Raw genomic sequence first — 15,089 nt, forward strand, 5'->3', positions numbered from 1 at the left:
GGGGCCGCGCAGGCCCCACCCCCACGCCGGCACACGCAAGGCGCGCGCACGCTCAGATCGCCGCCGCCAGGCCAGGCCGGCGCGCAGGCGCGGGGGGAGGCCGCGTGGGGGGAGGTGGTGCTTGGCCGGTGCGCCCCGCGGCGCGATATTCCCGGGCTGCCGGAGCGGTATGGAGGGGGCGGGGAGGGGGTGTCGCGCCTCTAACTCTACTACTTCTCCTCTCCCTTTCCTCCAGCGGTAGAGGGCGGCTCTCCCCGGGGTGGCGAGGAGAGGCCGGAGTGGGAGGATGGTGGTGGCCCTTAGAGGCAGAGGAGCAGTGGGAGGGCCCCGGGGCGGGGAGGGAAGCCCTCTGAGCTGGACCCTCCTCCATCCCCCGCCTCCCCGAGGGCGGCCGGGGCTCCCGTGGCCTCTGCCACCCCGCGCCCCGGGCTCGCGCTCACCTGCTTTCCCGGGGATGTGAGGCCGGCCTGAGGAGGGGCGGGCTGCGGCCAGGCCTTGGCGAGGTGGCCTTGGCCTGTCCCTTTGGCGCGGCTCCTCGAGTTTGTCTACGTCTCGTCCTCCCGCCCCTTTCCCAGCTTGGGTCTGGAGATGACCGTGACTCGTTTGCCAGGCGCTTCTGTGGTGTGGAGAGTCAGTCCACTGCTTTGACTGTCTTGCTGATGAGTGGCTCCCCCGGCTCCAGGGGGTTCTCTGGTTTCTCATTTCACCAGAGGCTGCGTCTGCCAGGGGTTAAGACTGGAAAGATGATGAGAGAGAGAGAGGTGTGTGCATACTCCTGTATATCACTCACACAGATAGATCACAAAGGCACGTGGAGTACCAACTTGTTCATCTGATTTTGGGTTCCTGGAAGGCTCTCTTCCCTTCGAGCTTGAAGGGGGTGGTTTGGGGACAAGAAGGAAATACTATTGCCTTCCACAGTGGACAGTAAATGAACTTTGCCACCCTAAGAGATGAATGGACTGAATTTATAAAGACGTTAACAGAGTCACCTTGGGTTACTTGGGAAAAGCTGGGAGGTTGGGAGATTCTTAAACCTGGGGTGCTGGACAGAGGAAGGGCACTGCCTACCTGGGCGTGTCTGGTTCTGGTGATTGGTCAGTGTCTCTGCTGTCTGCTGGCTTTTTAAAGGGTTCATTAGTAGCTTGTGGAATGCAGCTGTAAAGTTTGATTTATTGCAGTTCAAACTGAACTTGCATTCAAACTGAGTCCCGTTGGTTAGTCAGAAATCAGTTTAGTGAAACACAGCTATCATTAAAAAAAATGGACTAAGAGTGCATTATACTTAGTAAGGGTAAGCATTGTTGCTTGACATTTACTTCAGGTGTACACACATGTGCAAGTATGTTAGAAGGTGTTAGACAATGTGTTTCTTTCTGTGTGTCACAGAAAAGTTCGAAACGTATTGGTCTCCTGTATCCTCCTGTTTGCCCTCTTGCCTTCCTCAGCCTGAATTTTCAATTAAATATTGTCCACGAGGATGCAGTTAGCACACCACGAATATACAGTAAAGAACAGAGTGGATCTCTTTCTTCGGGGAGGTTACTGCCCCAAAAGAAAGACAGTTCACTCTTCACTCATTAGAAATATGTGCAGTTGAAGAACAGGATTTTGTGGGGAGTTTAAATAGATTGGCTTGCTTCGGAAGAACAGAAAGGAAGATGGGGGGAAGCTCTCCTTGGTAGACTGCCAGATGGGAGAGTCTTTGTAGGTTTGGATTCTCGGAGTTGTTTTGGGTGGGAGCAAGCCGTTGAGATGAAAAGGGATCTGCTTTAGTTGTTTTTTTTCCTTGGATGGAATTGTCCGTTTTATTTACCCTTAGAGCTTCTTGGGTGTATATTTCCTGTGGAACTTGTTACGTACTGTGTTGACTTGATGATTGTAAAGCCAGTGTGATCCATTGCCAGGTAGCACCTGTGATGGATATCTGGAAAGTGGAAATGGAGGCCGTAGTTACTGGGTTTTTGGACCTCTGAGGATCACTAGAAGGTGTTTCTTATGTATTATTATTATTATTTTAATAATATAGTTATGAATCTGAACATGTGGTGGATTCCTAATCTATTTCTGCCTGTGCCTAATTAGAGTCACACATATTAACAGACAGAGAGAAGAGGAAACATTTCCGAAGGCCTGAAATGAGAATTGAATTAAGTGCACTGTGGAATCCATGAAGGAACAGTGGCCAAATGTTCTATTATTGCCGCAGAATATCGAGGGTAAAAACCTTCCCGGGAGTCCATTTTTCAGGGGCACTGAACATGATTATTTAGACTCTCCTCAGCATCTAGAATCTTAAATAATGTAAGAGTCCTTTAAAGCCTATCTTACCCCACTCTTGTCTTGGGGGATTATGACACCTGAACCCACATAAGATGAATTTTCTTGTTGTTTAGTTCTTATGGTTATGTGGGGGCTTGTGGAGGGGGGCTCAAAAACCAGGTTAGGATTTAGTCTTCTGTTTTATTTTTTTTAATTTTTATTATTTTTTTTTTTGCTGGGAAAGATTTGCCCTGAGCTAACATTTGTTGCCAATCTTCCTCTTTTTTTTTTTTCCCTCCACAAAGCCCCAGTTCATAGTTGTATATCCTGGTTGTGAGTTGTTCTAGTTCTTCTAGAACTGAACTGCCCACAGCATGGCAACTGACAGATGGTAGTGTGGTTCTGCAACTGGGAAACAAACCCGGGCCACTGAAGCGGTGAGCACCGAACTTTAGCCACTAGGCCGTCAGGGCTGACTCTAGCCTTCCTTTTTAGAGGCTGATGGTTTGTTGTAGGTTGTAGCTCACCCTGGTGCACTTTTACTGTGTTAACGATGACAACCAGCGTGTAAGGGAGGACTATGATTCAGATCCTGGAAATGTTGCTGTGGGTCGCGTAATATGCTCTCTTATTAAGAAAGGTGCTAGGTAGCTTATTCACTAGTGAAACACAACTCAGAGTGGGAAAGTCTCCTTGTCAAAAACTTTTTAAAAACTCGTCTATGTCTTTAGAAAAGAGGGAGCACTTTTCCATGTCTACTTTAAACTGAAAAACACTTTCAGGACTGAGTGATCTTAAAGAGACACCCATGGTGCTGCCCTGAGAATCAGGGAGTGCGGCTCTTCTCCCTGGTCAGGATCTGGGAAACAAACTGCTTATCCTGCAGACCTGGTCCCTGCTGGTTAATTCAGAGAGGGATTCCCCACTGTAAAACGATCACTTACATGAGTGAAGCTAAAGCACTTTCACTTCCATGCCTTTTTGCTCTTCCCAGTTACCCCTGCTTGACAGCGAGTCATTGGGGCCTGGAGAAGTTGATTCCAAAATCACAGACTTAGCGGGAAAAGAAGGGGGGGGTGGGATGGAGGAGCTATGCTTTCTATCAGCAGTGTTCCCTCTTCCAGTCGAGGGACTCCCCCAGGCTTCTCCTTTTCCCACCCGTCTGCCCACCTGACAGCTCCATAAACTTGACTCCTTGCCACTGGCCCACTAGAGGTATTAATAGGAAGAAAATATGTATGCGATTAAGTAGAACTTAACTTTGTGCAGTTTCTCTGAGTTTGACCATACTGATTATTACAAACTTATTTCTGGACTATAGGTATTTGCATGCCTGTGAGGTGGGGATAGAAGGGGAGCAAAGCTAGAATAGATCAACTCTACGCATTGAAAAACCAGCTTGAATAATTGAGAATTGTCAGATATATTTAAGAACCACTGCTTTAAATACTTTTGTAACAAGGTGGGGCATAAGATAAATAAATAAACAAGTATAGGACAAGAACCCTGGAAATGTTTTTCTTTTGTGAATCATATTGAGAAATGGGGTCCTCAGTGGCAGCCACGGTAGAAACAGTCCATCGTGCTGTTGAGGGATGCTTTGCTTAACCTATCGATAGTGATGCTGTGAAAACTCACACATTGGCAGATGAATCAGATCAGCGTCAGTGTTGGTCTTAGGCTATGCTGGGTGTACTGCAGATATTTATTGAAAAGACAGCCTTTTAATTTCTGAGTTTTTAAAGATTATGTGGCAGCCTTGACAGAGGAGAAAGAGTACTTGCCCAGCGTGTGGTGTGTTTGTTTCCATGAAGTTTATTAGTGCTTAAAGCAGAATCTCAGCTGTGCAGACAATAAGGGAACAGCCTTCTAACCTTGGACAAGTCAACAAGTTATTTAGCAATTCAGACTTCATTTCTCCATCTGCAAAACGGTACTTACTCTGTTGAACCCCCAGAACTGTTCAAAATCCTTAGCAGATTCAACCCCCTGCATACTGTTGCTCTTTGTTATTTGTGTTTCCATTGGGTGCTCAGGAATGAAATCATCCAAGAAAGTGATCTGTGGGGAAGTCCTTTGAGAATTGTAACATGTTGTTTACTGTGTTAGGTTAAAAAAACCCCAAAACTTCCTGAAAGAGAATCATTTGACAACAAAACAGTAATGAGTTGTTAAGCAAGAAATAAGAGTACTTATGGGTCCGGAATGATTGGGGGGAAACCTGCAGAAGATGGGAGGGATTGTGTCTGCATGACAGGGCCCAGGGAGTTCTTTTTTTTGACGCCTGGAAGCTGCCAGGCCTCTGCTTTTGAAGAAGGACATTTACACCCTACACCAGGCAAAGTTTGTCATTTTTGTGGCTGGGTGAGCATTTGATTTCTCTCAGTGTTTCTTTTTGCTTCTGTTACTTACTAACAAAATCTCCTTTAAACACTGGTTTGTGATTGTGCTGAGCTTTTTATTTGTTTTGTCTCTTTTCTTTAGAACTCATTTCTCTTGAAAGGCCTTTAAAATGTATGTAACATGCTGGGCACCTAAAGATGGAAATTGTTCAAGTGGAAACAATATATAATTATATATAGGTCTCTGATACTAAGTATAACATTTTGATGATCCGGAAGACTCAAGTAATGGTACTTTCCAGCTTTCCAGAAAGCATCAGAGGTGTAGGCTCTTTCTGTCTGCTTTTCCAGTTCAGTCTCTGTGTATTAAAATTAGCTTAAAATGAGCTCCCAGTGCTTAGGAGGCTCCCCTAAGTCTCTGGGAGCTTGGGTGAAGGGCACAAAAAAGACCACCAACCCCCCAACGTGGGCCTCTCTGGAGCTGGAGGATGAATTGCAATTGCAGATTAATTTTATTCATTTAACAGCTATTTACTGAGCTCTGTTTGTGTGCCAGGCACTGTACAGGGCAGGCAGGCAGGTCCCTGCCCTCACGGAGTGTATACTTCCAATGGGACCTATAAGGTGATGCCAAGTGAAAAACTCATCTGTGTGTCCTTGAAATCTGCAGTCCTCCCTGGCCTCCCCAACTGAAGGCAGATCTTAAAGTTAAACCAGGATGGAAAATGAGCATGGCTCTTGGAGTGTATTAAGTAGTTTCTTTTTCTTTTTCCCTCCTTCCCTCCTTCCATTCCTCTCTCCCTCCCTCTTTTCTCTCTCCTCCTCTCTCCCCTCCCCTTTCTCTGGAGAGATTGTGATTCATACTCTAAACCTGGAGGGCAGTACTCAGCACTGACCAGGAAGTGACATGAGAAGCCATCTTTGGCACTGGAATCTTCCAAATACCTGGCGTCTTCTGAGTGAGAGTGTTGTAGAGGAGGAAATATCACTGGGATTACTTTCTGTGCAAACACAAGACTCAGAATAACATTACTTGTGAAACAAAGCATTATGTGTAGACTACATCTGAAGTGAATCAGGGCCTGTGTCTACAGGGTGGATTTATGCTAGGAAATAACATCAGGGTCACTCAGAGTTGCTTTGAACTGAATTGCTGCTTCCATTACTCTTCCCTGTTCTGAACCAGTTATTTAGTGGTGGGATGAGGTGTTTTTCCACATTGGGCAGTGTGGGCACCAGGCCCAGGAGATGATTCCAGGGGCCTGTAAACATAGCAGGCCTAACCCTCCCACGCCAGCGCCATGGTTCTCATAAAGCAGGGTGCATGTGAAGTCCTGGTTCCTGAGGTAGGGAGGAGAGCTCCACGGGGCCTGGAGCCATGGGTGGGGACCTGTCTTTCCCTTGGCTGCCTCATTTACCTCATTTATTTTATTCAACAAATGTTTATTGCACTCCTGCTCTGTCAGGACCTGCTGAGGTCTTTTGCTGGGGTGGGAGTGGAGGGGACCACAGAATTTTTTTGGAGGAATAGGGACATATATACGAGAAGTGAATATGTTTGGTTCTTTTGTGCTTTCAAGTTCATAGGAATGCTTACTGTTGTCCATCGATGTCTTAAGTTCTTTGGGTCTGGAGGTCACTGTCAGATCCACCAAAGAGTTAGTGAGAAGTCTTTGAATCGGGCCTTTTCCTGTGAAAATGGAAGTGCTCCCTGGAGATGGGTTGTGTTCCTCTTGTGTCTGAGGGCAGTACAAGTCATTCTCACCACCTGAGTCTCTGTTCCTGATTTCCCACAGTGAGTCCAGATGCCATGCTATCGAGATGCCTATGATTTCTGAGTTTTGGATATTGAGTAGCAGGAACTAGAATGTTAAGGGATATCAACCTTATCTCAAAAAAGTGTCCAGATTTATTCAGTGTCTGCATTTGGACAGTGAACGTTGGAGCAATGAGAGTGCCTTTGGCACGTGATACCTAGGTGTCCTCAGTGTCGGGAGGGGTAGCAACTGATGCTGCAGTTTTACACAAGTCTTCTCGGAGGAGCTGCATTTGGAGCTGGGTCAGATTTGGCTGAGCAGAGACAGGCGTAGGTTGTGGGGGTGACTTGTGAGCAAGGCGCAGAGAGGAGGCCTGGTTTGGGTTTGTGCACAGACTGCCCTGCGGATTTTAGGGAGGTGCCTTGAGTGGTGGGGTTTGTTATACCCAAGTCAGGAAAGTTGTGGGAAGCCCCAGGCCCTTCTGCAGTCCTTGGACTAACATAAGTGTTATTGAGGAAGCGTGCAGTGTGGAGAGGCAGGATGTCGCTGTGCTCAGGAGAGAGGTGTGGGTGGTGCTGGCTAATCTTGAGGGTTCTGTGGAGGAGCTGAGGAGCCTCTTGTCTCCCAGGGAGCAGAGCATGGCCCGCCAGCGTCAGATGGGAAAGCTTGGCTCAGATGGCAGGGAACTGCAGCCTGGACCAGAAGGACTGCTTTTAGAGCTTTTTTTCCCCCTTTAAGCCAATTTTTAGTTATTGCTCAGAGTGTGGCGCTCTTCTTGCCGTCTACACTATGAATTGTCTTCAAAACTTGAATTGGATTAAAGTGAATAATTTTCACCTGGTGTTTGTCTACATTTCAGTTGATTCAGCAAGCACTGATTTGGGTATGAGTAAAATGTGCATGTGACATCAGTATTCTTGATGGAACAAGGATGATTTAACAGTTGGAAAAATATTAATATTTAAATTAAAGTTACCGTGTTAACTGTTGAGTAAGAGCAGGGGCTCAGGAAGCTGACTACTGGGGTTCAGAGTTCAGCTTTGTCACTCCTAGCTGTGTGACCTTGGCCAAATTATCTAACCTCTCTGGGTCTTGTTTCCTCGTATATAAAATGGGGCTAATAATAGTCCTATTTCATAGAGTTTTTGGGAGGCTTAAATGAGATGATGGCGTACAGCACTTGGCCTGGTCCTGATATACTTGATACATTTCCATAAGAAAGAAAACAGAAAGAGACCAGATGACCCTTAAAGCTGCTTCTCACCCTGAGCTCCCTTGTGTGAAGTGAGCTTTGTACAGCAGAGTGAGGCTGTAGGGTGTGGTGGGAAGACCCTTGGACTGAAGCTGGGTCCACTTCTGGTTCTGCCCTTGGCTAGTTGTGGGGCTTTACACAAGTCACTTCCTCTCTCTGTATCTCGGTTTCCTAATCTGTGAAAGGAGATGTGACTGGATGACGGCAATGATGATGATGAAGACAGATGATAGGTATTGAGTGCCAGGCACTGTGCTTGCACGGCTACGCTCATGACCACCTTGTGAGTAGGTGTCGCAGATGGGAAACTGAAGCTCATAGTTACTTGTCCGGATCACCTAGCTGTAAAGGTAAAGTTGGCCTCATCTGATAGTCTTCCATTCTGTATGTCAGGTGTTCATAGTTCCATAAGTTAGCTGCCTTCTGCATTTAGTTTTCTGCTCATAATTACATTTTGGCCAGTGCTTCCTGGGTTGTCTTAAGGAAAACACTGGAGAGTAAGCTGGTGATTTGAGGCTGAATTGTAGTTAATAAGCATTTCTGGAGTGTCTAGATATTCCTGTGGAAATAAATAGTGGGTTTTCCCATCACCTTTATTAAAAAAAATCTTATCTGATGTGCTTTGAACTTATGCAAGGCAAAGCTGTGTGTAAACACTACAGTCGTAGAGGCCTTTCTCAACACAGCTCTCGAATGAGGCCCTCTGCAGCCAAACATTTGAATTGAAGAACAGGTGTGTTTTGCAGCCGGAATTACCAGCTCGCTGTGGGTTTTTCTTAAACATGCCCCTAACTGATGCTCAGGTGTTGCAGGAAACTGGGAGTTGCTATATTTGTCGGTGCCAGGGAGCCACAGGGTTGAGGTTCTGCAAGTTGGAGTCATCAGTGTTGGGTTGGTGTGTGTTCTTTTATTTCCGGCTTGTTCTAAACCCCACTTTCAGCTGCAGTATGGGATAGGTAGTTTTTCTGTGTTATAATGTTGTTTGGGAGACTGACCCATGACCCAGATAGAGACCTTGGTCCGTGACTTGGCAAGGGAATCCTTTGGCTCTCCTTTGCCAGCCTTGAGCTATCCGATGCTCTGGCTTTTACATGTAGGGGAAAGGTGATGTGGTGACAGACAACTTGGGCGGTTGCTTGGATAATCTGCTTTCTTTCAGGGAGTAAAAGTTCTGGTTTCAGGAGGCACGAGTGTCAACAGGGGCGATAGTGTGCAAGTTTTCCTCTGTGGAGGACTTGGCGAGTGGTCACTGGTCGGGTGTGTACCAGAGGATTCCTGCTTTCCTCCTGCCTGTGGGAGTGACGTCTCGATGAAGGCATTCTCTGTGCTGTCGTGTGACTTACGGCAAGAACTGTTGGGGCCATTCCAGTTCTCTGACCCCAGTTAGAATATGAATCAGCAAAATTGTGGCTGAACGTCCATCTAATCATCTGTGTATCTTTTAACCACTAAGATTTATATTTAGTGACTGATGATCTGTGCTAGAAGTGCCATCTCCCACACAAGCCCCCAACAGTCATTTACAAAAAACACTGGCTCTGAGTAAGGATGCTGACTTAGAAATAAAGCCTTTTCCCCCTCTTCTTCTGCAGGATTTGCCATCTTGGGATCCCATGGCTTTCTTTCCTGGGCTCTGGGGCCCCTTCACCCATGTAAGCAGAGTACTCGGCCAGCGCTGTTTCAGGTAACTTTCCCAATAAGTTCTCAAAGCTGTGTCATTGAGTAAGCCTCCCAGCAGGGCTGGATATTATGGTGATTAGAACAAGAGTGGGAACTCAGGGAGGTGGGTTTAGGGTCAGGGAAAGCTAAGGAATCAGACTGAGCTGGGCTTTGGTCAGGCCAGGTGAGGGGACAGGTAAGGGGTGACGTTGCTGTGGGAGGTGGGATAGGGAATGGCACATGGGAGAAAATGAAACTTTGCAGTCCCTGCCAGACTCTCGTAGTGAATCTGATGTCTTGACCCTATTCCCCCAGTGCATTAAAACCTCTTTTATTTATTTATTTTTTTAAAGATTTTATTTATTTATTTTTTCCCCCAAAGCCCCAGTAGATAGTCGTATGTCATAGCTGCACATCCTTCTAGTTGCTGTATGTGGGACTCAGCCTCAGGATGGACGGAGAAGTGGTGCCTCGGTGCGCGCCCGGGATCCGGACCCGGGCCGCCAGCATCAGAGCACGCGCACTTAACCACCAAGCCACGGGGCCAGCCCTAAAACCTCTTTTAAAAATGGAATCTTTTGGGCCGGCCCCGTGGCTTAGCGGTTAAGTACGCGCTCCACTACTGGCGGCCGGGTTTGGATCCCGGCCGCGCACCGACGCACCGCTTGTCCGGCCATGCTGAGGCCACGTCCCACATACAGCAACTAGAAGGATGTATAACTGTCTACTGGGGCTTTGGGGGAAAAAAAAAAGGAGGAGGAGGATTGACAATAGATGTTAGCTCAGAGCCGGTCTTCTTCAGCAAAAAGAGGAGGATTAGCACGGATGTTAGCTCAGGGCTGATCTTCCTCACAAAAAAAAAAAAGGAATCTTTTTTTTTGAAAATTACATGCTTGTTACCAAAAACTCAAACATGAAAGAGATGTGACAACCTCCCCTCCTTTTAGATGCTGAGCCAGGACGGAGAGCATGGGTTGCATTCCTGTTGGCAAAGATGCCTTTTGGCCCCGTTCGTGCACTCATCGCACGAGCACTTGACTGAGTTGGTCATAGAGAGATGAATAAGAATTGCTTCCTGCCCTGGAAGAGTTCTCAGAGTTGGCCACGGGAGCAAACTTGGAAACAAATAACTGAGAAAATGTGACAAGTATAATAATAGAGCTTTGTGTGGTGCTTTGGAAGGCCTGAGACAGGAGCTGCTAATGGAGGAGGAAAGGAGAGTGGAGGCGGCCTTCCCAGAAGGGAAGTGGGAGCAGCCCTGTCCAGGCCTCCAAGGATGGCTGAGAGGCATGGCATGCTTGGAGAGCTCCAGGGGTTCCCAGCCACTGGGGCACAGAATGGGTGTGTGCGTGGCAGAAGATGATGGTCCTCAGAAGGCAGGTAAATTGGAGCCAGGTTGTTGACAGTGGACACAGTGGGAAACCATTGCACAATTCTCAACAGGGGAGTGGCCTCAGTTTTATATTCTAAAAAGAGCTCTTTGTATGCAGCAGTCAGGCACACTGGGAACCAGTTAAGACAGTAACATAATAGTCTTGGTGGAAGAGATGAGCTCCTGGATTCAGGAAGTGTCGATGGGGGTGGAGGGAAAGGACAGAGGTGCTTGGGAGGTAGATCAGTAGGACTTGGCAGCCAGTAGATGTTGATGAAAAGAGAACTTTATGGCTCAGGAGCTGGAGTTCCTGAGGAAGCCATTGTCTGGCTAGGAAATGCAGCGGTGGGAAGAGGTTTGCAGGGGGAGGCAGTGAGGTCAGTGTGGCACCTACTGAGTTTGCAATATCTGTAGGACACGTTGTGGGGAGTTTAGAGGGGAAATACAGGACTAGGATATAGGAGAGCAGTAGGGCTGGAGATGGAATTTACTAGTTGGAAGCAATGGGAATGGATAAATTGCCCAGAGTAGGAATGTGGAGTGAGAGGAGAGGACCTAGGATTACCCTAGAGAACACTAGCGCTTAAAGTGCTAGCATCAGGAAGATAGAAATCTCACTGACATCAGATTGCTTAATAATAGCTTAGCTACCTTTAATAGGTACTCTTTAAAAAAAAATCCTTTATGGGGGGGAAAATGCATTAAAACAAACATTGTTACCTTGAATTATTTCTGGTTTCTTCTATGTTGTGTCAAGGGACTCCCTTAGCGAACCTACTCATGCACGTCTTCTGGTTCCCAGCAACACAGAGCTGAGAAAATTTGGGAATCAGTGTGTTCTGGGGGAGCAGGTTTTGCAGGCTAGGCAGTGGGTAGGTTTGGCCTACAGGTATTTCCTTCATCCTCAGAGTCCTTTTGGAAACCAAAGGCTTTAAGTTAAGGCTGCCATGAAGTTTGTTGTAACAGAAAATCGAGTTCTCTTTAAAACCTGTCCTAAGTGAGATCTTGACCTGGCAGTAGAAGCTTTTGGCTGTAAGGAAGCCATCTTGAGTACAGGGAAGTCTGCATGCACCTGACTCTCTGTTGGGGCCCTGGCTTGCGCTCTGCTCAGCGTGTGGTTGCTGATGTGCGCGCTCTCCCAAGCCTTGCCTTCAGAGGCCTCTGCACCCTGAGCAGGAGAGACCAACCTCAGGCTTCTTTTTCTCTCCCACTAGCACCAGTGGGAGCCTCGGTGCGATTCAGAAGATGACGCGGGTGCGTGTGGTGGACAACAGTGCACTGGGGAACACCCCGTACCATCGCCCACCTCGTTGCATCCACGTCTACAACAAGAATGGAGTGGGCAAGGTGGGCGACCGGATACTGCTGGCCATCAAGGGACAGAAGAAAAAGGCACTCATTGTGGGGCATCGCATGCCTGGTCCCCGGATGACCCCCAGATTCGATTCCAACAACGTAGTCCTCATTGAGGACAATGGGAACCCTGTGGGGACCCGAATTAAGACACCCATCCCCACCAGCCTACGCCAGAGGGAAGGCGAGTTTTCCAAGGTGCTAGCCATTGCTCAGAACTTTGTGTGAGCAGAGCCCAGGCTGCCAGCTGCAGTGGGGCTCATGAATGGAGCAGTCCTGAGAACTGTACCTTTGCTGAGAGGAGCTTGGGGCCCTGGGGCTGGGGAACAGCCTCCTATGAGAAAATAAACATTCATGTATGTTTCTTCCTGAGCTTTCTGGGATGTGGTTGTGAGGTAAATGGCACTGAAACAGTTAAAAGGTGGCCCACCCATGTCCGGCAACATGAGATGGCAGTCTTTGTATGGGGTAGCCTGTGAGCATCCAGGATTATCAGGCTTTGGAAAATTGAGGTACAAACTGAATGCAAGTTTATAAATGTACAGAGGAATCTGTCACTTTCTAACCAGGCAAACTGTTTTTTTTTGGCCATCCAAAATATCCTTTTCGCGTGTCAGAGGGCTTAAGATATTAAATGGTTATGAAGATTACTGGGTTAGCATGAATAGGAGCAGAGGGACTCATGTAATCTAGTGGGACATTGCCTTTAGGTTTCGATAGAACCCAGCAGTAATCTTTTCTCTACTGTGGATTACCTTCTGCTAGGGACCAAAATGTTCCTCTGTGCCCACAGCAGAAAGCTTCCTCCTTCAACTGCCAGGAAGTGAACTAGCCCTTGTAGTTTGCGGATGACTTAATCTTGGGCCTTGCAGGTGATTCAGTGACAATTTATCTTCCGTTTATTTGCTGGTCTCCTTGGGGAGGTTTGGGGGCTCCCTTAGTTCCTTTAATGGAATCTCATCAACCCATTCATAAATTCATTCATTTATTCATTCAAAATATCCTGGGCACATACTCATTAAATATTCCGGAGGCCTCTGAGAGGCGGAGTAGCATGATGGTTAAGAACACAGGCTCTGTAGCCACTGCCTGGTTTGAATCCTGACTCCAACACTTACCGCTTACTGACTTTGGGCAAGTTATTTAGCTTCTCTGTCCCTCAGTTTCCTCACCTGTAAAATGAGAATATAATAATGGTACCTACGTGATAGGGTTGATGTGAGAATTGACTGAAGCAGGACCTGTAAGTGCCTGGCAATTATGAGCACTCGAGAAGTATTAGCTATTTTCTGTTATTGCCATGTGTGTCCCAGGGCTGGGCAACAAAGGTGAGTGTGAGCAGATACGGTCCTTGCCCTCGTGGAGCTTACAGCGTCCTGGGGACGTCAACCCAAATCACCTAATTACTCCAACAGATGCAAATCCCCAAGTGTAACAAGTGCCTATGATACAGGGGTTAGACCTTTTCATGGGATTGTAGGCCACTGCCCTGAGAAAGGGTTGCATCAGCTGCCTTCTGAGAACCTAATCTACACTGTGATAGAAGATGGAATGGCGGTTACCTGGCGGCTGGAGAGGAGTGTAGACTGGAAAGGGGCAAGAGGGAAACTTTGAGTGTTGCAAACGTTCTAAATCTAGATCTAGGTGGGAGCTACATGAGTATATGCATCTGTAATTATGGAGCTGTACACTTTAGTGCACTTTATGTACTTTATACCTTAGTAAAAATAAATGGATAGGCATTAGCTAGGGGAGAGAGGAGCGGAAAATGTTCCAGGGAGAGGGAAGAGCATGTGCAAAAACTCTGGCAGGAGGAAATGGGATAAGTACCAGGGACTCGGAAAAAGCCAGTGTGGCTGAAGTAGGGAGAGCAAGGGAGCGTGGTGAGGATGAGGTTGGAAGAGGAGCAGGGCCAGGCAGTGCAGAGCCTTGTGAGCCTGGGAAGGAGGTTTCCTTATCCTGAGGGCATTGGGATACTGATGTAGGGTATTTAGCAGGTGGGGTGGGGGGTGGTGGGAGGGGAGACATGATTAGATTTTCTTTGTGGAGAGGGGCCACAGGAGGCCAGAATGGATGAGTGCAGGCTTTGCAGACTATGTACAAGATGACACATGTCGGACTAGGATGGTGGTAAAGGAGGGAAGTAGAAGCCTTTAGGAGGCACAGTTGACTGGGCTTGGTAATGTGTTAATAGGGTGGGGACGCACCAAGAATGGGTCCTAGGTTTCTGGCTTCCGTCCCTGGATGGTTGGTTCTACTGAGCTGGGGCACTCGAGGAGAGGCCAGAGAGTGGGGAAGAGCAGTGGGGGCATCTGAATAGAGGTGCCTTTGAGACATCCAAGAAACGTCGAGTGGGTGGCCAGATATAAATAACCTGTTAAATTAGAAGAGCACTTTGTATCTATTTTGAAAGCATTTATGTATACGTATATTTTTGATGTTCCCTACAGTCTTCAGGTTTGGCAGATACTGGTCCCATTTTTTAGATGAGGACGCTGAGTTTCAGAGGTGACGTGATTTCTCAGGGTCCTACAACTAGTAGGTGGTAAAGCTGGTCTCAAAGCCAGATCCTGTGACTTTCAACTCAGGGGTCTTCCCACAACGTTATGGGGTCTTATCTTGTGTGGTTGATGAGTCCTCTCCATCTTGAGTTGATTCTCACTAGCTGTGATCCTGGAGGAGGATGATCTGATTTTCCTGAATTCAGGGGGTACACGTTGGAGCCTGTTGCTCGCTAGGCCTTGACTGCAAGGAAGTGAAGGCTCTTAGTTTTCTGTCTTCCCAGTTGAGGTTGAGGAGTGTACCACTCCCTGGGGCTCCTCTGGCTAAGCTTGATTCAGGGTACCTCTGGGTATTTTAGGAGCTAAAATCCCTCTCCATCTGGCCCTCGGAAGGGCCAGTAGACTCTGTGGCTGCCATGCTCTGCTGCAGTAGCTGACCAGGGCCAGGGCGGAGGATCACGCCCAAACTGGGGCCTGCTTTGTGAATAGCTGCCTCCAGCCACAGCAGCAGGTACTCAGCAAGCTCTTCATTTCTCTGCTTTCTGGGCTGCTTCCCAAAGGCTGTGGGAAGAAGAGACCCCTGTCCTGAGG

General features: G+C 47.6%; 1 protein-coding gene across 3 annotated transcripts; it reads left to right on the plus strand.

The window, feature by feature from the left end:
• The first annotated feature begins 76 nt into the window (after positions 1-76).
• MRPL14 (mitochondrial ribosomal protein L14) lies at positions 77-13,978 on the plus strand. 3 transcript variants are annotated; one of them, XM_058554263.1, is made up of 4 exons: positions 77-167; positions 576-761; positions 9,206-9,297; positions 11,859-13,978. In XM_058554263.1, the coding sequence occupies exons 2-4, from the start codon at positions 660-662 to the stop codon at positions 12,223-12,225; spliced, it is 561 nt and encodes a 186-aa protein (XP_058410246.1). In that variant the 5' UTR covers positions 77-167; positions 576-659; the 3' UTR covers positions 12,226-13,978. The 3 variants fall into 3 exon arrangements, with proteins under 3 accessions (XP_058410246.1, XP_058410244.1, XP_058410245.1); XM_058554261.1 differs by lacking the exon at positions 576-761; XM_058554262.1 differs by lacking the exons at positions 77-167; positions 576-761 and adding an exon at positions 7,817-7,963.
• Positions 13,979-15,089: the final 1,111 nt, after the last annotated feature.

The sequence above is a fragment of the Diceros bicornis genome, chromosome 14, assembly GCF_020826845.1.
Source record: "Diceros bicornis minor isolate mBicDic1 chromosome 14, mDicBic1.mat.cur, whole genome shotgun sequence".
Taxonomy (NCBI): Eukaryota; Metazoa; Chordata; class Mammalia; order Perissodactyla; family Rhinocerotidae; genus Diceros; species Diceros bicornis.

Excerpts from the sequence above, each read along its gene's own strand:
- MRPL14 (XM_058554263.1), top strand. The coding sequence starts at position 660 with ATGAGTGGCTCCCCCGGCTCCAGGGGGTTCTCTGGTTTCTCATTTCAC. Across the intron at positions 762-9,205 it reads AGATGATGAGAGAGAGAGAG|GATTTGCCATCTTGGGATCC; the intron begins GTGTGTGCATAC and ends CTTCTTCTGCAG. Across the intron at positions 9,298-11,858 it reads CTCGGCCAGCGCTGTTTCAG|CACCAGTGGGAGCCTCGGTG; the intron begins GTAACTTTCCCA and ends CTCTCCCACTAG.